The 21,765-nt window shown below is 49.2% G+C and overlaps 1 protein-coding gene across 2 annotated transcripts in view; it reads right to left on the bottom strand.

Annotated features, from left to right (window-relative positions):
• The window catches only part of LOC106570245 (AT-rich interactive domain-containing protein 1A), a 53,663-nt gene that overhangs the window by 4,520 nt on the left and 27,378 nt on the right, over positions 1–21,765 (bottom strand). The window contains exons 5-17 of one of the 2 annotated variants that reach the window (XM_014142352.2): positions 9,966–10,206; positions 9,643–9,732; positions 9,235–9,405; positions 7,451–7,769; positions 6,413–6,573; positions 6,120–6,229; positions 5,641–5,850; positions 5,196–5,400; positions 2,791–2,923; positions 2,418–2,575; positions 1,901–2,165; positions 1,577–1,673; positions 527–1,367 (exon numbers count right to left, since the gene is read on the bottom strand). In XM_014142352.2, coding sequence (XP_013997827.2) covers positions 527–1,367; positions 1,577–1,673; positions 1,901–2,165; positions 2,418–2,575; positions 2,791–2,923; positions 5,196–5,400; positions 5,641–5,850; positions 6,120–6,229; positions 6,413–6,573; positions 7,451–7,769; positions 9,235–9,405; positions 9,643–9,732; positions 9,966–10,206 — 3,001 coding nt within the window. The remainder of the gene's footprint in view (positions 1–526; positions 1,368–1,576; positions 1,674–1,900; positions 2,166–2,417; positions 2,576–2,790; positions 2,924–5,195; positions 5,401–5,640; positions 5,851–6,119; positions 6,230–6,412; positions 6,574–7,450; positions 7,770–9,234; positions 9,406–9,642; positions 9,733–9,965; positions 10,207–21,765) is intronic. The other variant, XM_014142353.2, reaches the window with a different exon arrangement.

Below are 21,765 nucleotides of genomic sequence, written 5' to 3'. Positions count from 1 at the left end.
TTTGTTTCTGGCCATTTTGAGCCTGTAATCAAACCCACAAATGCTGTTGCTCCAGATACTCAACTAGTCTAAAGAAGGCCAGTTTTATTGCTTCTTTAATCAGAACAACAGCTTTCAGCTGTGCTAACATAAGTGCAAAATGGTTTTCTAATGATCAATTAGCCTTTTAAAATGATCAACTTTAATTAGCTAACAACATGCCATTGGAACACAGGAGTGATGGTTGCAGATAATGGGCCTCTGTACGCCTATGTAGATATTCATAATTATTATTATTTATTTTTAAAAATCAGCCGTTTCCTGCTCCAATAGTCATTTACAACATTAGCAATGTCTACACTGTATTTCTGATCAATTTGATGTTATTTTAATGGACCAAAAATATGCTTTTCTTTCAAAAACAAGGACATTTCTAAGTGACCCCAAACATTTGAATGGTAGTGTATCATTTTTTTGAACAATGTAAGTGACTTTGTGCCAAGGGTCTGTTAACATTTAATCTCCTGAAAATGGCAAGTTTGCGTACCGATGTCTTTCATGGTGAGTCTTCCTCTGGGTTTGAGGATGGGTTGGGAGGCCTCCACTGACCCTGGGGGGAAGGATATGTCCCGCCTGATGAGAGGGGGCTGCACAGGGGCCTGGCCTATGTGGGACGCAGGCACAGGGGGCCCCGCCTTCTGCATCTTGATGCCTGAGTGCATGTAGGGCGACTTGGAGGGGGATGTCCGGCTCTCCATGGGGCGGGGCATGGGGGCGGGGCTGGACACCTGGGATATGTGGTTCTGGGAGCTCTGATAGTTGGACTGCAGAGGTCTGGACATGGGGGGACCCGAGCCCCCCGGCCCGTAGGGGGGTTGTCTCTGGCTGGGGTGTCCCGGCCACTGGCCCTCGTGGTTAATCCGCTGGTCTGCCCCTGGCATCATCTCCTCAGACCGGTTCATGCCGTGGTACCCCTGGGGGGGCCCCTGGCCAGGTCCTGGAGGCCCCTGGCGGTTGGGGTAGTTGGGGTAGCCCATCTCGTTGCGTCCCTGCCACATGGGGCACTGAGGGCCGTCAGGGGCCGCCTGCATTGGGCTGCCCATCATTTGGGGAGGCATGGGAGACTGGGAGTTTGGGCCACTGCTAGAGGGCCCCCGGTCTCGGCCGAAGGGGAAGGGGAACTGGCCCTGGGGGCCAGGTGGTCGGCGGTCGGAGCCGGGGTAACCTGTGTTGTACTGATTGTACATGTCCTGTTGGCCCTGGGGGGCTCCAGAGGGCTGGGGCCCTGGCTGCTGCTGACCGCTGAAGGGGACATTGTACATCCCATCCCCCTCATGACGCTTCGCTGGGGGACCGTAGGCCCCGTCGCCTGGAGAACGCTTATAGTTCTGAAAACAGTAACATTGTTAGCATCTCAATATCAAACCGATGGTATTGATTATGAATTCAATACATTTCAAGTTAAATGTATATCTCATCCCACATTCATTACACGGTGGTTATACTGATATATGCAAGTCAATTTTAACTCCACATTTACAAGGCTTCTGAAGCAGATACGGGTATACAAAGAAAGCAGTGGACAAAATGTTCTTACCGGTTGTTGCTGTGGAAACATTCCTGGCTGCTGATTGGGGTAGGGGCCACCAGGTGGCGCTCCTTGGCCAGGATACTGATTACCATAGGAATCATGCCTGAAACAACATACAACAAGGTAAACAAACTAACACTTTGGCTATTGAAATGCAGCAGAACTTCTCAAACTACACAGAAAACAACACAAAATAAGAGAAAGTAAATGCTTGAATAGATAAAATAAGCTCACACCGAGAGCCACACAAAATACAGTAATTATTTAATTTGATTTAATGACTTATGTATAAGATCCATTATGTGACTTAGGCCAGTTTGAGGTACTGACCGTTGCACCGGTGGGGGTCGGCTGGGGGAGTACATCCCCGAATCGGCCCCTGAAGGCATCAGGTTGGGCTGGGGGGCCCCAGGACCCATACTGCCGTCAGGACCCATCCCTGGCTCCTGTCTCCTGTCATATCCAGGTACATAGGGGTACTGTTGTCTCTGACCCATCTGCATGTTGGGGCCCATGGGCCCTGGGGGGCCTCTGTTGAACTGCCCCTCCATACCACTGTTAGGGCCCAACGCTGGAGTCATGAATTGCTCTCCAGCTGCAGAGACACAAAAAGTTCTGGTTAAACACTAAACAGTGTCTCAATATTGAACGGGACAAGTCTGTCTAGGCCACTTAGCAGGTGGTTAGAACCCACCACAACCCACAAAGCCACAGTCTTAACCAACTGAGCCACGCATGATCACAAAGGATGATAGACAATATACTCCAAGTCTTCGTACAGTATTTTTCTACAATTTCCTGTGACCTCCAAATAAAATGTCTAAAAGCCAGTTAACCCACTGCTCACCCTTCCTCATGCCACCAAAGGGGTCCTTGTTGGTTTCATAAGGCCCCATGCGTCCCATCATCTCCGGACCACCCATCCCAGGCTGGTAGCTGTTAGGGGTCATAGAGTTCCGTCTGGCAAACGCCGGGTCGCCCCCGTCTGCAAACGGGTCCTGCAGCCTATAGAGAAGCAAGAGAGAGTTAATTACCCACACAAAAAAAAGCGAAATAAAGTTTTCAATTGTGTTAATGAGTTTGCTTCCCCTTGAATGGAAAAAATCTCTTCTGTTTTTGTTACCAACACTTCTTCGGTGGAAGAAGGAAGGGTAGGAGATTGTTGTCAGGTGTGGTAGAGAGTGATGTTTTGAGACAGTAGTAGAGAGTATCATAGGTACCTGACTCCTGGCATGGGGGGTATCTGGCTGTGAGGGGTGGAGGCTGGGGTGGGGGGCTTCAGGTCCCCCCCCTCCGCCATGGAACTACTGGTGGACTGGGGGGTCTGGGGGCCCTGCAGAGATCCAGACCCAGCTGCAACACACAGTAGAAATACGCACATTTTAGGAACACGTCACAGGGCTAAATCCCACACAGCCTCAGTGGTAGTAGAGGCTCACAGTGAGAGATAGAGAGTCCACCTCAGCAGTGTTGAGGCTAAACCTCTCAAATCCCATGCTGCACACACAGTGCACAGAGGAGTCAGGCTGGCTTTGGGAATCCTTCATCTCAGCATGCCTAGCTGCCGGCATCACCAAGTCACCAGGAAACAATGATCTAAAGTCAGCCTCTGTCAGATTACCACATGGTCCAGTGTGTTTGTGTTGCATGGCATGGGGGGGGCTCTCGTCAGATTACCAGATGGTCCAGTGTGTTGTGTTGCATGGCATGGGGGGGCTCTCGTCAGATTACCACATGGTCCAGTGTGTTTGTGTTGCATGGCATGGGGGGCTCTCGTCAGATTACCACATGGTCCAGTGTGTTTGTGTTGCATGGCATGGGGGTCTCGTCAGATTACCACATGGTCCAGTGTGTTGTGTTGCATGGCATGGGGGGCTCTCGTCAGATTACCACATGGTCATTTTTGTTGCTGGCATCTCTCGTCAGATTACCACATGGTCCAGTGTGTTTGTGTTGCATGGCATGGGGGGGCTCTCGTCAGATTACCACATGGTCCAGTGTGTTGTGTTGCATGGCATGGGGGGGCTCTCGTCAGATTACCACATGGTCCAGTGTGTTTGTGTTGCATGGCATGGGGGGGCTCTCGTCAGATTACCACATGGTCCAGTGTGTTGTGTTGCATGGCATGGGGCTCCGATTACCACATGGTCCAGTGTGTTTGTGTTGCATGGCATGGGGGTGGCTCTCGTCCTTTGCCCAGCTCACGCCTGTCTGATGAGTCATGTGTTCCATTCATTAACTGACACAAACACACACACAGGAGGTCATTGGCAGGTCACAGTTATTCACATTTTCTCACTTGTCACATACAGCACCGGCTCACATCAGTCAGCTGGAGGGAAATCCCTGCCCCCCCCCCTCCCTCCCTCCCCTGGGGCAGGGATTTCCCTCCACTACAGCTGAAGAGAAGGGAAGGAGGAGGGGGGCAGAATCTCAGGGAGGAAAAAAAAAGAGCAGTCAAGGGAGGGAGCAAAAAAATAAAAGTGTGTCACTTTACACACACACCCCTCTTCCCATTCATCATTTTCTGGCTCAGCACAAAGCTCCAGGGAGGGAGGGAGGGAGAGGGTGTCTGAAGCCGTGGGCCAGGAACCAGACACCAGGCACTTTAGTAGTATTAGCAGCAGCAGCTAGTAATGGAGGTATCAACAGACAATCCCCCTTCATCCTCGTCCCTTTCCGCCCCCCCAACTCCCTGACTCCCCATCACTGACTCCCTGCCCCCAGATATGACTGACTATCCTTGGCTTGGCTAGACCAGACCAGCAGAGGAGACTGCTCAGGACCACGTGGCTGGTTCTGGCATCAAGTCATCATGGTGTGTCTGCCAGGCAGGCTGGGGGATACCAGAGACCAGCCTCTCCAAAACAAATAGCATTTAGTGTGAGAACACCGACAGAACACAACACCCCCCTGAGGAGAGAAGCAGCATAGGGCAGATGACTGAGGACAGCCCCTTTAACCTCCAGCATTAGACGATGAGGAACCACAGAACAAACACAAACGGTCTGCATCTCTCATAGACAACCACAGGACTGCCTCAGCATACCAATATGTCTAGAATCAACTGAAAGAGTGTTTGTGGCCTGAGGCGCCAGATGGACGTTGACATCCAGGACAGGACACATACCAACACATACCAGGCTAAAGGACACGTCGATCCCCACACACACACACACACACACACTATTCCCCCAGATATGCTCATGAAACTGTCGGAGGACGCCACAAACACGCCTGTGACTTACTACCTTGGCAACGCTATCACTTATCAGCCAAAACAGTGGTGATTTATAGAAGGCGGCGGCTCATACAGAGATGACAAACGGTGTTGGAAGATGGCGTTTTAACTTTGAAATGAATAGGATACAGTCAAATATGCTAGTTCATGGCCCAGTTATATGGGGCGAGGAGGGAAACGAGAGATCCATGTGATAAGTAGCACAGTAACCACACCAACCTCAAGAGACTGGAGAAATGAAACATTCATTCATTCCAGTTGAATCAATGTGACTATAAGTCAAACTGAACAGAGTCGGTATGGGAGAGAGGGGACATAAAGGTTTAGTTTGACTGTCCGGCACTGACATGGGCTAGAGGGCTGATGCACACACACAACACTGACCTGGGCTGGGGGGCTGGATCTTGGGCTGGGTGGTCTTTTTGGCGTCGATGAAGAGATCCGGGGGCGGGTCCTCGCCACGTTCGATCTTGCACTCGAAGGCGTACAGACACTGGATGTACTGCTTCTTCAGAGAGCTGGCGGCGCTGCTGGACGTGCCCACGTTCAGGTTGGTGGACAGCTCCCTCCACTTCTTATTCTTGTTCACCTGGTGGGCGGAAGGAACGAGAAGAGCTTACAACACCACAGCTACCAAACAGTCCAGACTAGGTAACTATGTGTTCATAGAACAACTCTACATTTCTGTAGAAACATTAAGTGACGATAAGACAAGATTATCCGGCAAATGATGACACGTCGGTATACTAAAACACACTAATAAAAACACACGATAAAGACACACTAACACGCTATACACCAAGTACTGCAAAACCAGTATCCCACTGACCTGTGTGAGGCCTCCGATCTCTTTGACCGAGACGTAAAGTCTGAAGAGGTCCAGAGGTTTGCGTCCCACGGCGGGAAGGTTGGTCATGCCCGTGGCCTTCTCCTCAGTGAACGCCAGGTACCGGTCTACCCACGTCCTCCTCTCCGGCTCCGGACCCAGCTCATACAGGCGGGTTATCTTCTCATTGGTCGTCGTCGAAGAGTTTGACTTCTGAAAGAGGGAGATGGGAGGAGGAAGAGGTGAGGATTTGGCTTGATATTCACCATTGACATCAACTTACTTCCACTCACTAAGCCACAGTAGTAGAATCCCAATACTAGGTCAGCCATATTGAGTGTGCCCATGATGTTACCAGTCAAATTGCCATGGTCAGAGGGGCTTTGGCCGTTCAAGGGATTCTATTTCTATGCACAAACACAACCATGCAGCTCTCTCATTCTGACTGTATCATTCAGTACCACAAGTCAGTGACCACAAACCTTCTTTACCTTCTTGGTTTCGGGTTTGGGCGTGCCGTCCACCTTGTTGTTCATCTTCTGGGCTGGGTTCAGTTTGACATCGATGCCAAACTCAGGGCTAGGAGCCATGCCTGGCAGATGGAGAACAAATGTTACTTATTAGTTAAGTAACATTTCAATCCAGTTCATTGACAGTTCTATACAATTTCAAATATCACGTCTGATGACATGCCAAAAGTCAAAAATGTTGTCCACGAGTTTGGTGATAATAAAATGTCGAGACGCAACCGATTGGATATGTCCTCCAGACTCACCAGGTGTGTTGTTGGCCATGTTCCCTCCCATGGGCCCTCCTCCATAGGGTCCTCCCTGGTTCAACATGCCCTGCATGCTGTTGATGGCCCCCGGCCCCGGGCCGTACGGAGGCCCTGCTCCCATCATCCCCTGGGGCATGTTGGGGGGGTAGCCCGGAGGCCTGGGGGGGCAACATAAAACCATTCAATGGTTACGATACATGACACAGTTATAAAACAACATGGCAATATTCAAAACATACACGGAAGAATATCGTTGCTGTCGTATGAAAACCTTCAAATGAAAACGTATTCAAAATAGCTTCTGACGTTTCAATGGGAAAATATGGTCGTTTATTCCATTCCATAGTTTATTCCATTTCCTGACAAGTTTCTGTTTCGGAGATAAGAGGATTTAATCTGACGATATGAATAATTTTTCACAAACAAAACCAACTAAATGTCTGAATACTGCATTTATCATCCCTCCCTTTTCTTACAGAGCCCCACATCTGCCTAAAATCCCTTGTTATCGCCGTCCCTTTTTTCCCCTTCCCTCTCTGCTCAACATCCTCAGAGGACACCTGGGTTGTGTTCAGTAGGGTACACTCTTATAAAAAAATGGAGTATTTCTCTGTTTCAAAACGTTTTACTCCCTACTGAACAGGGCCCTGTCTTACCTCCTGATATACCCGTCTGGGTCTCTGGGCTTCTCCACCTGTCTGTCTGTCTCTGGAGCTGTTTCTCTGCTCTGAGCCTCAGCTGACTTCCTGACTGAACAACTGTGTGACTCACTGCCTGGATCAATGTTTTCATAAGCCACCTCTCTTTCCTCTCTGTCCCTGTGTTCTGTGTTACCCTGCCTGACTGGTAGACTGAATAGTCTACATCTTAGCAGGTTGGCTCACACTGGACCTCTCACCCGCTGGGAGTGGGAAGAATCAAACAATGGGGTTTTCTTTCCAACAAAGAGATGAACCATGTAACAGTTTCGCGTGCCATTCAGTGTCTCCTAAAGCAGCAATACTGTGGCGTTGAGTGCAGACCGGGCGGGCCTACCTGTTATGTATAGAGTTGGCTCCGGGGCCACCGTGGTGCATGGCGGAGGCTGCATCCGGAGGGCCCCCGGGGACCTTCCTGTTCATGCCAGGAGGGGGACACATTCCAGAGGTCACCTGTGGGGGCATTCCAGGGCCCATATTGGGGCCCATCCCAGGGCCGTAGGGGCGAGCACCCATCTGACCTGGACCCATCCTGCCGGGTGGCATGCCTGCGTACGGCGCACCACCAGCCTGGCCTGGCATAGGGTTCATGCCTCCTGGACCTCCAGGGTAGTTGGCGTTGGGCATGCCACTGTAGCCAGGCTGTCTGGGGTAGCCTGGAGGGTGGGGAGAGAGAGAAACATCTGGTTCTAGAGGGCATACGTCATTTGTCCATGTAGTAACTCCCTATTTCACAGTTTCCAAATGTCTTATTTTAACTGAATACAACCCAGGTCTTACTCTAAATAAGAAAAAGGACTTAACAGCTGGGCCTACTATTTGAGTTTAAAAAGGTGGTGGTTTGTATTCAAGCAGATATATCGATACCTGTGGTCTATCTTTAGTCCTGTTGTATGCCGCCTGTGGTGAACCTAGACCTAGTCTGCGTCAGAAACCTTGTAGCCTCCGGCATATAGAAACCTGCCTGGGAGTTTCAGTGGTCCACGTCTAAATTTAACTCCACAGATATGGTCGGTCTCTGTTCTGACAGGCTAGCTGATGAAACATGGCGTAGACGCTGGGCTAGAGTCTGATTCCATGACTAATCTATCTCCATACTTCCTCAAAAACCGTGAAAAAAAGCCCTCTGAGGGAGAGAGCTAGAGAAAATGACACGTTTTACATTTTGTTCTACATTTAAAATGCAGCTTCAAAGGGTTCTCTGTATCTAAGCTACCTCAGAAACGCTGTGATTGTTGTAGGATGACAATTTCAAAAATCTGTTGAAAGATTAGAATGTTCTGATCTTTTTCAACGGTCCAGAGAGCAATACTAGGCTATAAAAGAGGACAAAAGAAGAGTACGGTGCTCCTACGATCTCGATAATCAATGGCTTTACAATCAGGACGAGCCGTGTGTATGTCACAGCGATAGCACTTTAAAGCAGGAAAGGAAGCACGTGGCTCCTACTACCGCTTCAGTAAGATCTACAACAGGAGGATCATATGTTCCCTGTTGACACTTATTTCCCCTTTTCTTCTCCCACTCCTTTCACTAAGCCGGGAGAAAAATCATTCAGCAGCTCTTAACGGACATCGTTAAAGGGATACTTTGGGATTTTGGCAATGAAGCCCTTTATCTTCTTCTTCCCCCTGTGTATCCCATTAAAACCAAGGTGCTTCAGCATGTAGCCTTCCATCAGTGGTTTTACATACACGGAGCTGCGTAGCTGCCATCTGTTTGTATGAGGTCTACATAGTTGTGACCGTATCTTCCTAACATTTATTTAACCAGGTTAGTCTCCTTTTCAAGAGAGGCCTGGAATCTTTAGGCCGGTCATCATTTTATTTGTATTTTTTTATTTAACTAGGCAAGTCAGATAAGAACAAATTCTTATTTACAACGACGGCCAACCTACAGGGTCAGCCATAGTAGTATGGCGCCCCTGGAGCAAATTAGGGTTAAGTGCCTTGCTCAAGGACACCGACATGTTTTTCACCTAGTTGGCTCGGGTATTCGAACCAGCGACCTTTCGGTTACTGGCCCAACGTTTTAACCACTAGGCTATCTGCAGCCCCATTAAGCGGGACAGAACCAACCTGATAACTACATTGTGTACGAGCTGTGTGTACGGGGCCTCACCTTGTGGTCCGTACTGTCCGCCCTGAGGGCCGTAGTTCCCCATGGAGTTGTTCTGAGGGTAGGGCCCCATCCCAGGATGCATCTGGCCTCCCGACGACTGGCGGGGGGATAAGGCGGAGCCAGGTTGCTGTGGCGACCCGTACGGAGGCATCTGGGGGTTACGCATGTACACTACAAAAGAGAGAGAGTGAGATGGAGGAGAGGAGAAGTTAGCTTCACTCTTTCATTCACACACAGCAGCCATAGAAGAGTCGTTTTGTCTCCTAAAAGCCCATCGAGGGACGGGTGTTGAACGTCAATCTGTCCAAACAAACTATAAATAAGCAAGTTGATTTGTAGATCGTGCAGGCTGCAGTCGCCTGCGCCAGGGTAGTCGATCTCAAACACGACCTCTCTTATCTTACTCACCCCTGTCCTGGCCCATGGCTGACTGGTTCATGGATGAGTGGAGGATGCTGTCTGAATGGGCGCTGGGTGGCCGGGCAGGCATCTGGTTACCTGCGTGATTATGACCAGAGAGATTCAGACCCACTGGGCATCATAACAAACAGATCATGCCTCCATCTTACAACAAACAGGTGTTTTACGCCGGCTTCAGGAAGCTGGACGTGTACTATGTGATAGGATATTACTGCTTCTCTCTGGAAACCAGCATCAGTGGCTCTATTGACCACTCGTATATGCGATCATAAACGTGTGTGTAGCTCTATTCTCTCTCTCTCTCTACCCACCTGGCACGGCAGCAGGTGAGAGGGGTCCAGAGCGGGAGGGGGTGACGCTGGCAGGGGAGCCCACGGGGGAGGGGGAGGGCCCGCGGATGCCAGGCAAGTGGGGCGAGGTGTGAGGTGAGAAGGGTGACTGGGCGGGGTTACTCTGTTCCCCCTGGCTACTGGACACCCCCGACGTGCTGACGCCCGGACTCAGAGCCCCCTCCGTACCCGTCGGCAGGTCATCTATAGAACCAGAGAGGTCCTGGAACGAGAGAAGGAGAGAGAGGAGAGAGTAAGTTCCATAGAATGACATAGAACACTAGGAAGTATCAATCGAGAAACAGTATTTATTTATTTATTTGGAAGACATGGTTTTGGTTATGCAATAGAACGCGTGATGTTCACTTGGATATTGTGGGTTGTACGGTTCAAACATATTGGGCAGCAAAAGTCAACAGTCGTCTCATCTGTCCAAAGTCTATCGAGGGGATCCACATGAACAGATTCCAGGGACGAAGACAACAAACCCACCAGCTGTGTGATCCATTTCAGCAGAAACACTGCAATCCTGTGTCCAATTCAGAGACATAAGCATCACCATTTATCCATCTGGCTATTCACAATACATTGTGGAGCTGACACATTTTCCCCAGTTCAGGGTTCAGTCAGACCCTAATACTATGGTGTGGCAATGACATTGTCAGGAGAGGTGTGCTGATCATTGTGTTCGAGCAGGAAGTTCAGTTGTTTACACACGCTGTCTGTAGTCATGGGATCCCATGTGCGCCTCTCTAACAGCTAGCTAGTTCATCTGACAGTGGGAGGGAGGGAGGGAGGGAGGGAGGGAGGGAGGGAGGGAGGGAGGGAGGGAGGGAGGGAGGGAGGGAGGGAGGGGAAAAAAGAAGTGGAGGGAGGTGAAAAAAACTAAAAGAAAAGAAAAAAAACCCACTGGAAGGTAGCCAAGTATTCCCACAAAAATCTCACACTCTGTGGCAGGCAGGCAGAAAGGCTGGCTGCGGCCCCGAAGCCGGCGGTTTTCAAGTTGAAACGGAGCCCGGTGCTATTTTTGGGCCGTGACCTGACGGAGGCACCCGAGAGGGGCCGACAGAAGGAGGACGATGATTCAGCAACCTTCGCCTCCCTCGTTCTCGCTCTATGCCTCTCTGCCAGCACAGAACTGCGAGTGCCGTGACCCACGCAAGAACATGGCATTGTGAGCGTGTGTGGGTGTGTGTGTGTGTAACCCACAGGAGAGATGGGGAGTGTCTGTATGCAATTCCACTCTATAATGGTGGCCTTGCCTTGGACATTATGAGAATGTGTGTGTGTGTGTGTGTGTGTTATGTGTCCCCTTTTCTGTAAGCAACCCAGGGGGGTGCAAGTGGATAATAAAAGACAAATGCTCAGATTAGGGGCTAGACCAAAAAGTGAGGATGCATCCCTGGTTAAAGAGCCATGTCAGGATTTGAACCGTGTTAGTTGACCTCCCCCACTCTGGGCACAGAACACACATCACAAGACCAGTCATCTGACAGCAGGGTTGACGGGAGGCAGGGCACGAGAGAGACAGCCCAGGTAAAGCAGTCATTGTAACATTCTGCCCAGGGCCCAGTCCTGCCTGCCTGCATCCCTGCCCATCTCCCTGCCTGAGGACCCCACTCCGTCTCAGAGAGAGAGCAAGAGAAACTCCATCCCCATCTCACCAAGGCCACAAGGCAGGCGTTAAAGGTCAGAGGTGAGGGGTTAACATTTGACATTTACATTTTAGTCATTTAGCAGACGCTCTTATCCAGAGCGACTTACAGTAGTGAATGCATATATTTCATACTCCCCCCCCTCCGTACTGGTCCCCCGTGGGAATCGAACCCACAACCCTGGCGTTGCAAACACCATGCTCTACCAACTGAGCCACACGGGACCCCCTCCCGCTCTGGTTAATCATCTAAGGAGGTGTTCTGTAGTCATCTCATTGAGAGGTCACATACAGTGCGCTCCAAAAGTATTGGGACAGTGAGCATTTTTGGGGGGGGCACTGTAGCACTTTGGATGTGAAATGATACAATGACTACGAGGTTGAAGTGCAGACTGTCAGCTTTAATTTGAGGGTATTTCCATCCATATCGGGTACACCCTTTGGAAATTACAGCACTTTTTGTACATAGCTTGTGACTACAAACCTGTTGGATGCATTTTCTGTTTGTAGGGTTTGTAGGGTTTGTAGGGTCCCTGGATGGGAGACCAGATGCTGCTGGAAGTGGTGTTGGGGGGCCAGTAGGAGGCACTCTTTCCTCTGGTCAAAAAAAATATCCCAATGCCACAAGGCAGTGATTGGGGACATTGCCCTGTGTAGGGTGCGGTCTTTCAGATGGGACGTTAAATGGGTGTCCTGAATCTCTCTGTGGTCACTAAAGATCCCATGGCACTTATCTTGAGTTGGGGTGTTAACCGTGGTGTCCTGACTAAATTCCCAATCTGGCCCTCATACCATCATGGCCACCTAATCATCCCCAGTTTATAATTGTCTCATTCATCCACCCCTCTCCCCTGTAACTATTCCCAAGGTCGTTACTGTAAATGAGCATGTGTTCTCAGTCAACTTACCTTGTAATATAAGGGTTAAAAAAATTATATAAAAAACAGTAGGTTAGCATTTTTGGGTGGGTATGATATGTACGAGTCTGTAATTTTCTCACTCATCATTATACACCATTCAGTCAAGGATTATCCGTAATCATGGTCGCATCCACGGTCATGTAGAAGTGTTCAGAAACATATTCTATTCTTATTTACAATAAAATTGACTCCAAAATGAGACAATACTTTATTTACAATTCATTTCGATTTGGCACAAAATAATCTGAAACACAACCAAATCAAATGTATTTATAAAGCCCTTCTTACATCAGCTGATATCTCAAAGTGCTGTACAGAAACCCAGCCTAAACCCCCAAACAGCAAGCAATGCAGGTGTAGAAGCACGGTGGCTAAGAAAAACTCCCTAGAAAGGCCAAAACCTAGGAAGAAACCTAGAGAGGAACCAGGCTATGAGGGGTGTCCAGTCCTCTTCTGGCTGTGCCGGGTGGAAATTATAACAGTACATGGCCAAGATGTCCAAATGTTCATAGATGACCAGCAGGGTCAAATAATAATAATCACAGTGGATGTCGAGGGTGCAACAGGTCAGCACCTCAGGAGTAAATGTCACCAAAACCAAAACAAACAGCAAATGTATCCAACACATTTGTAGAATCACAAGCTTGATGTAGTCATTGCATGCTATGACTATGGGACTAAATACTAAACTTTTTAGTACTTTAATACACAAATTAATTTGTCCCAATTGTTTGGTCATCTAAGATGGGGGGGCTCACTCTACATAGACAGGCATCAGGACTACAGAGAAACTCAGCAAGACCAGGAAACAGTGGTCGCGTTAGCATTTGGAAATCAGCATTTTAAACCATTTCACCTGGGTTTTATATTGAAAGTCAACAGTGTTTATTTTCTTCAGAGTGATCAGGAGTGTGCAACTATAGTTTTCCTTCACAGAAAATACATTAGTGAAACACATTCGGCACAAATTAGCTTCATTTCCATCATGTGACAACAGAAGTGCAATGCTATTTGGCTAGCAGCCACACAAGTAAATGAGCTTACAATGAAACAGCAAGGTCTTTCTCACAAAAACAATGCATGGCCTTCATATTTCTAATGTTTAACATAGAAAGAATGCTACATTTCCTAACGTCTTGCATTTTACCAGAGAAAATTAGGCTACGCCAAGAAAAGTACCTGGGAAAATGGGGAGACACTGAATGTGACAAGAGGTATGGTCCTACCAGTGTGGAGCTTAGCGAGAGAACAACTGATTTACCAGTTATTGTGCACGACGCGCACACAACCTCTTTAAAATTCCCCAATAATCTCCCCCAACCAAAACTGTCAGCTGTGATCCCTGGATACAGCCAGCGCTGTGTACACACACACACAGAGCCTCTGCCTAGCTATTCTACTCCCACTCTGCAGCCAGTCATTGATTTTTTTCCAACTCGATATTAGCAGCAGCGAGCGAGAGCGAGAGCCAGGCTCTGCTCTGTTCAGTTGTGCTGACTGCACAGATCTGCTGGCTGCCTGGACACAGAGAGAGAGAGAGAGAGAGGGAGAGAGAGAGAGAGAGACAGAAAGACAGAGAGACAGAGACAGAGAGAGAGAGAGAGAGAGAGAGAGAGAGCTGAGAGCTTAACAGGGGGGTGGCAGCACTACCAACTGCTGCCATTCACCAGATGGCTACTCATCACAGAGAAAGATAGAGAGATAGAGAGAGGGATGGAGAATGAGGGAGGGTAGAGAGAGGATGGTGCAGTACAGAGGGGCTGGGGGAAAAGACTATTGAATAGAAATGACCCAAAAATAGAAAACAGACCCCTATCCGAGCCCTGACAACAATCCACATATGTTACGTACTAAGGCTAAGCTAGCACAACGTGGGTGAGAGAGAGAGTGGAAGCCAGTGCTGCAGCTCCTCTATAGCACCATCTCTCCCTCTGCTCGGTGGCAGCCATTTTGTGTTTCCAGCTAACATGGGAACTTCCATAGAGCTTGATTCCATCTTTTAAAACAAGAAAACAGCCAGACTAAAATAGAAAAGCACTTGTAAAAAAATTCTAGAGACAAAAATGTTTTAAAAAAAATAGAATAATTCATTCCTAAGGTCCACCCAGTTTTCACCCAGTTTTCATAGTCTTACAGTAAAATATCCATGTTGTTTCTAAAGAAGCCACTAGCATAGTCATACTGCTCCAGTCTCCTGTTCCCATCCACTCTACAGTCTAATGTATTCCATTTGCAGATTACTTCAGTGAATCAATCAGGCTAAACTCCAGCACATTAGTCTACACTACAGTCCAAAATGGCACGCTATTCCTTATTTAGTGCACTACTTTTGACCAGAGCTCTATGGGGCCCAGTTCAAAAGTAGTGTATTTTAGACACAGCCCATGAGAAGCAGAAAGTAGGGGAAAGAGAAAGTGGTTAGTGTGAGTGTGCTGTGACATCACCAGTCAGTCAGTAACCTAGCTGCTATCTGGAGGCTAGGCTGTGACCGGGTCAGAGCCAGCAGTGTAACATGATCTGGGGACTAGTGGGCTGGTGGTCCTGGAAGAGTTCAGCTCATAGTCACCCACTCTCAATGACGCCCCCCTCTCTCTATATCCCTCTGGCTTGCTTGCTCACCCTAGCTCATCCACTCGCTGCCTGCCAGGTTCTGTTCTCAGACCTCAGTACACACAGACAAACAGGCTTTGGGGATAATACACACACAGAGACAGTAGATGGGGCATAGGAACACGTACGCCTACACATATGCTCCGTCATCCTCTCCAGAGAGGTGAGGGGAGGGGATGGGTGAGGGGAAGGGTGAGGATGGGTGTGTGTGTGTGTGTGTGTGTGTGTGGGGGGGGGGCGTAGAAAGAAGAAGAAAAACCTTGCTGCATCTCTGGGGCTGCCATGGTAACCATACTCCACGTGTGTTGACACATTAACACATTAGTGCAGACACCGCCCCTCCCCCCTGGCCTCCCTGTGAGCCTGTAGGGGTCACGCTGCAGTCAGCTACTACAAAGAAGTGGCGGCATTGTTACTGGAAGCTCAAATAAACCAAAGCCATTCCTCTTCCTCCCAGCTTTGCATTATGTTTCCATCAGTTATAGTGCTGCTCTACTAACTGAACACCAAACCGTACTTTACCTCCGGTTACTATAGGTAATGCCTGCTTACTATGGTACTGTGCATCTCTGATATTCTCAGAAGAGGTTAAATTATTTTTCCCATGACCCCATTTCACTATCAAAACAACATCTCACCTGATTTCACTTCCAGTGTTTTCTCCCCACTGCTTCAGTGCATATCCACTACCTGGACTCAGATGCATGGTAGTCAAATGACAACTGCACTGCAGCCATTTTATAGGTTTAATATGACAACAAATACCTATTTTAATATTTGCCATACGTTCAGTAGTTGTTGGGGACCATTTTGCATTCTGTGAGTATGTGGCTGCACCATAGACCCTCGTAACATCTGAACATACAGACACCAGCGTTAGGCTGGTGTTGAACAGGAGAAGTGGAGGAAGGGACCCTCCATGGTCAGAGTAAAGGGTTAGGAATGGCCAGGGTAGGTTAGGGTGTTCTGGGTAGCCCAGTGTGGCTACAGAGATGGAGAACCACAGCCCCAGCTCTGGGTTGGCTAGGCAGAGCTCCACCATAAGGGGGCACTCCCATCCCACAGTGGAGAAAGAGAGGGAGAGAGAGGAGTAGAAGAGAAGAGAGAGGAGAAGAGGCAGGCCCCAGCCTCATACAGCACAGCAGCCATTACTGTTTCAGAAACACAAGGCTGCAGCATGAGAAACTCACTACCACCAATGGTACCTTATACGACATAAAGCCAACCATACACAGAGCTATAGAATCAACGACAACGCATTACCGCGATGTAGACCGAAACTATCGTAGAATGTAAGCAATGTAAGAGCGAGGGGGATACTTGATTACATCTAAATACATTTAAATGAAAATATTCAAGCAATGTAAGAGCGAGGGGGATAATTGATTACATCTAAATACATTTAAATGAAAATCATCCCAACCGCTAGTCTCTGACCTGACGGCAGGTAGGGCGGCAGAGCCAAATACAAGTCAGTATACCCCAAACCTAGGTGCTGTTCTCTCCCCTAACACACGTCACTCTGAACCCCTCCTAATCTAAAAGGTATGTTCCCTCTACAGACCTAGTCCCTTCCCAGTCCCATCTCCCCGGAGACCAACATTAGCCTGCTACTTAATACAGAAAACCATATGGGGATTGTAATTAATGGAAAAGGTAGAGGAGGCAACGTGGGAAGGGGACATCGTATAAAAAGGTAGACTGCTATCCAATTTTTTTAACGGCATAATAAACTAAAATCAATATTGCTCAGGTGTTCTTTTCAGAATTCTAGATGATTATGCTTAAGAGCACGGATGGGTCAAATGTTTAGTCATGAAAAAAATAGTCTACCTGACTAGATGGGTTTGTAAACATTCAACACCTGAACATTTGTCTAATTGAGGTTCTCTACTGGTAGTAACACACACTGCAGCAGCCTGTGTGTAATACAGAGCAGAGGGGGGATGGAGGTCTGACTGCTGTGAATAATGGGGCTAGGGTGTTTGTGTGTGTGGGGAGGGGAGGGGCTTTTGTACATATCACAATGGTAGAGGAGAATCCCAAAGCTCTGCACAGATGCCCCAGTGAGGCAGGTAGCTGCCCTGGCCAGGGTGAGGGGTGCTGGGATAGGAGGGGCTGGGAGGGAGGGACCAGGGTCTGCCTAGCCTGTCTGATACCAGGGGCTGATCTGGGGGCTGGGAGGGAGGAGCCACAGCCTGTCTGATACCAGGGGCTGATCTGGGGGCTGGGAGGGAGGAGCCACAGCCTGTCTGATACCAGGGGCTGATCTGGGGGCTGGGAGGGAGGAGCCACAGCCTGTCTGATACCAGGGGCTGATCTGGGGGCTGGGAGGGAGGAGCCACAGCCTGTCTGATACCAGGGGCTGATCTGGGGGCTGGGAGGGAGGAGCCACAGCCTGTCTGATACCAGGGGCTGATCTGGGGGCTGGGAGGGAGGAGCCACAGCCTGTCTGATACCAGGGGCTGATCTGGGGGCTGGGAGGGAGGAGCCACAGCCTGACTGATACCAGGGGCTGATCTGGGGGCTGGGAGGGAGGAACAACAGCCTGTCTGACTGATACCAGGGGGCTGATCTGGGGGCTGGGAGGGAGGAACAACAGCCTGTCTGACTGATACCAGGGGCTGATCTGGGGGCTGGGAGGGAGGAGCCACAGCCTGTCTGATACCAGGGGCTGATCTGGGGGCTGGGAGGGAGGAGCCACAGCCTGTCTGATACCAGGGGCTGATCTGGGAGGCTGGGAGGGGAGGAACAACAGCCTGTCTGATACCAGGGGCTGATCTGGGGGCTGGGAGGGGAGGAACAACAGCCTGTCTGATACCAGGGGCTGATCTGGGGGCTGGGAGGGAGGAACAACAGCCTGTCTGACTGATACCAGGGGCTGATCTGGGGGCTGGGAGGGAGGAACAACAGCCTGTCTGACTGATACCAGGGGCTGATCTGGGGGCTGGGAGGGAGGAACAACAGCCTGTCTGACTGATACCAGGGGCTGATCTGGGGGCTGGGAGGGAGGAACAACAGCCTGTCTGACTGATACCAGGGGCTGATCTGGGGGCTGGGAGGGAGGAACAACAGCCTGTCTGACTGATACCAGGGGCTGATCTGGGGGCTGGGAGGGAGGAGCCACAGCCTGTCTGACTGATACCAGGGGCTGATCTGGGGGCTGGGAGGGAGGAACAACAGCCTGTCTGACTGATACCAGGGGCTGATCTGGGGGCTGGGAGGGAGGAACAACAGCCTGTCTGATACCAGGGGCTGATCTGGGGGCTGGGAGGGAGGAGCCACAGCCTGTCTGACTGATACCAGGGGCTGATCTGGGGGCTGGGAGGGAGGAACAACAGCCTGTCTGATACCAGGGGCTGATCTGGGGGGCTGGGAGGGAGGAACAACAGCCTGTCTGATACCAGGGGGCTGATCTGGGGGCTGGGAGGGAGGAACAACAGCCTGTCTGATACCAGGGGCTGATCTGGGGGCTGGGAGGGGAGGAGCCACAGCCTGTCTGATACCAGGGGCTGATCTGGGGGCTGGGAGGGAGGAGCCACAGCCTGTCTGATACCAGGGGCTGATCTGGGGGCTGGGAGGGAGGAACAACAGCCTGTCTGATACCAGGGGCTGATCTGGGGGCTGGGAGGGAGGAGCAACAGCCTGACTGATACCAGGGGCTGATCTGGGGGCTGGGAGGGAGGAGCCACAGCCTGTCTGATACCAGGGGCTGATCTGGGGGCTGGGAGGGAGGAGCAACAGCCTGTCTGACTTACCAGGGGCTGATCTGGGGGCTGGGAGGGAGGAGCAACAGCCTGTCTGACTGATACCAGGGGCTGATCTGGGGGCTGGGAGGGAGGAACAACAGCCTGTCTGATACCAGGGGCTGATCTGGGGGCTGGGAGGGAGGAACAACAGCCTGACTGATACCAGGGGCTGATCTGGGGGCTGGGAGGCTGAGCATCTTGACTGGCTGCATCACTGCTTGGTATGGCAATTGCACCGCCCTTGGCCGCAAAGCACTACAGAGGGTGGTGCGGACAGCCCAGTGCATCACTGGGGCCGAGCTCCCTGCCTTCCAGGACCTCTATATCAGGCGGTAAACGGTACCGGAGCATCAGCTCTCGGACCAACAGGCTCTGAGACAGCTTCTAACCCAAAACCATAAGATTGACTATTTAGCAATTAATGGTACCCAAATTATTTGCACTGATGCTACATACACTCACTAGACTATACAGTGCATTCAAAAATTATTCACACCCCTTCACTTTTACATATTTTGTTACATTACAGCCTTATTCTAAAATTGATTAAATCAATCATTTTTTCCCCATCATCAATCCACACACAATACCCCACAATAACAAAGCAAAACAGGTTAAGACATTTTAGCACATTTATAAAAAATACTGAAATATTACATTTACATAAGTATTCAGACCTCTTACTCAGCACTTTGTTGAAGCACCTTTGGCAGCGATTACAGCCTAGAGTCTTCGGTATGACGCTACAAGCTTGGCACACCTGTATTTGGGGAGTTTCTCCCATTCTTCTCGACAGATCCTCTCAAGCTCTATCAGGTTGGATGGGGAGCGTCGCTGCACAGCTTTTTTTCAGGTCTCTCCAAAAATGTCTGGGCTCTGGCTAGCCCACTCAAGGACATGTCACGATGCCTTCGCCCCAGTCTGAGGTCCTGAGCGTTCTGAAACAGGTTTTCATCAAGGATCTCTGTACTTTGCTCCGTTCATCTTTCCCTCAATCCTGACTAGTCTCCCAGTCCCTGCCACTGAAAAACATCCCCACAGCATGATGCTGCCACCACCATGCTTCACCGAAGGAATGGTGCAAGGTTTCCTACATGCGTGATACTTGGTAATCAGGCCAAAGAGTTCAATTTTGGTTTCATCAGACCAGAGAATCTTGTTTCTCATAGTCAGAGTCTTAAGGTTTCTTTTGGCAAACTCCAAGCAGTCTGTCATGTGCCTTATACTGAGGAGTGACTTCCGTCTGGCAACTACCATAAAGGCCTGATTGGTGGAGTGCTGCAGAGATGGTTGTCCTTCTGGAAGGTTCTCCCATCTCCACAGAGGAACTCAGGAGCTCTGTCAGAGTGACCATCGGGTTCTTGGTCACCTCCAATCAATTGACTTTACCACAGGTGGACTCCAATCAAGTTGTAGAAACATCTCAAGGATGATCAATGGAAATAGGATGCAACTGAGCTCAATTTCAAGTCTCATAGCAAAGGGTCTGAATACTTAATAAGGTAATTCCGTTGTTAGCGTTTTTTTGCAGGCCAGCATCCCGGAGTCGCCTCTTCACTGTTGAAGTTGAGACTGGTGTTTTGCGAGTACTATTTAATGAAACTGCCAGTTGAGGACTTGGGAGGTGTCCGTTTCTCAAACTAGACACTAATGTACTTGTCCTCTTGCTCAGTTGTGCACCGGGGCCTCCCACTCGTTCTATTCTGGTTAGAGCCCGTTTGCGCCGTTCTGTGAAGGGAGTAGTACACAGCGTTGTACGAGATTTTCAGTTTCTTGGCAAATTCTCGCATGGAATACGCTTCATTTCTCAGAACAAGAATAGACTGACGAGTTTCAGAAGTAAGTTCTTTGTTTCTGGCCATTTTGAGCCTGTAATCAAACCCACAAATGCTGATGCTCCAGATACGCAACTAGACTAAAGAAGGCCAGTTTTATTGCTTCTTTAAAATCAGCACAACACATTTCAACTGTGCTAACATAATTGCAAAAGGGTTTCCTAATGATCAATTAGCCTTTTAAAATGATCCACTTGGATTAGCTAACACAACGTGCCATTGGAACACAGGAGTGATGGTTGCTGATAATGGGCCTATGTAGACATTCCATTTAAAAAAACGTGCCGTTTCAAGCCACAATAGTCATTTACAACATTAACAATGTCTACACTGTATTTCTGATCAAATTTATGTTATTTTAAATGGATTTTTTTTTTCTTCCAAAAACAAGGACATTTCTAAGTGACCCCAAACTTTTGAACGGTAGTGTGTGATATATATATATATGACAGTCAATTCGGAAAATTAAGAACTTTGAACGTTTCTTCAAGTGCAGTCGCAAAAACCATCAAGCATTATGATGAAACTGGATTTCATGAGGAAAGCCAAAAGAATGGAAGACCCAGAGATAATTAAAGTTAACTTATTCTCTGCAGCAGAGGTAACTGCACCACAGACTGGAGCCCAAATAAATGCTTCAGATTGTTCAATAACAGACATGTCTCACCATCACCTGTTCAGAGACTGTGTGAACCAGGCCTTCATGGGCAAATTACTGCAAAGAAACCACTACTAAAGAAAACCAATAATAAGAAGAGACTTGCTTGGGCCAAGAAACATGAGCAACGGACATTAGACCGGTGGAAATCTGTCCTTTGGTCTGATGAGTCCAAATTTGAGATTTTTGGTTCCAGTGCCCTGTCTTTGTCAGACGCAGAGTAGGTGAACGGATGATCTCTGCATGTGTGGTTCCCACCTTGAAGCATGGAGGAGGGGGTGTGATGGTGCTTTGCTGGTGACACTGTCTGGTTTTTATTCAGAATTCAAGGCATGCTTAACCAGCATGGCTACCAC

The sequence above is a fragment of the Salmo salar genome, chromosome ssa14, assembly GCF_905237065.1.
Source record: "Salmo salar chromosome ssa14, Ssal_v3.1, whole genome shotgun sequence".
Lineage (NCBI taxonomy): Eukaryota > Metazoa > Chordata > Actinopteri > Salmoniformes > Salmonidae > Salmo > Salmo salar.
This window is presented reverse-complemented; position numbering and strand designations above follow the sequence as displayed.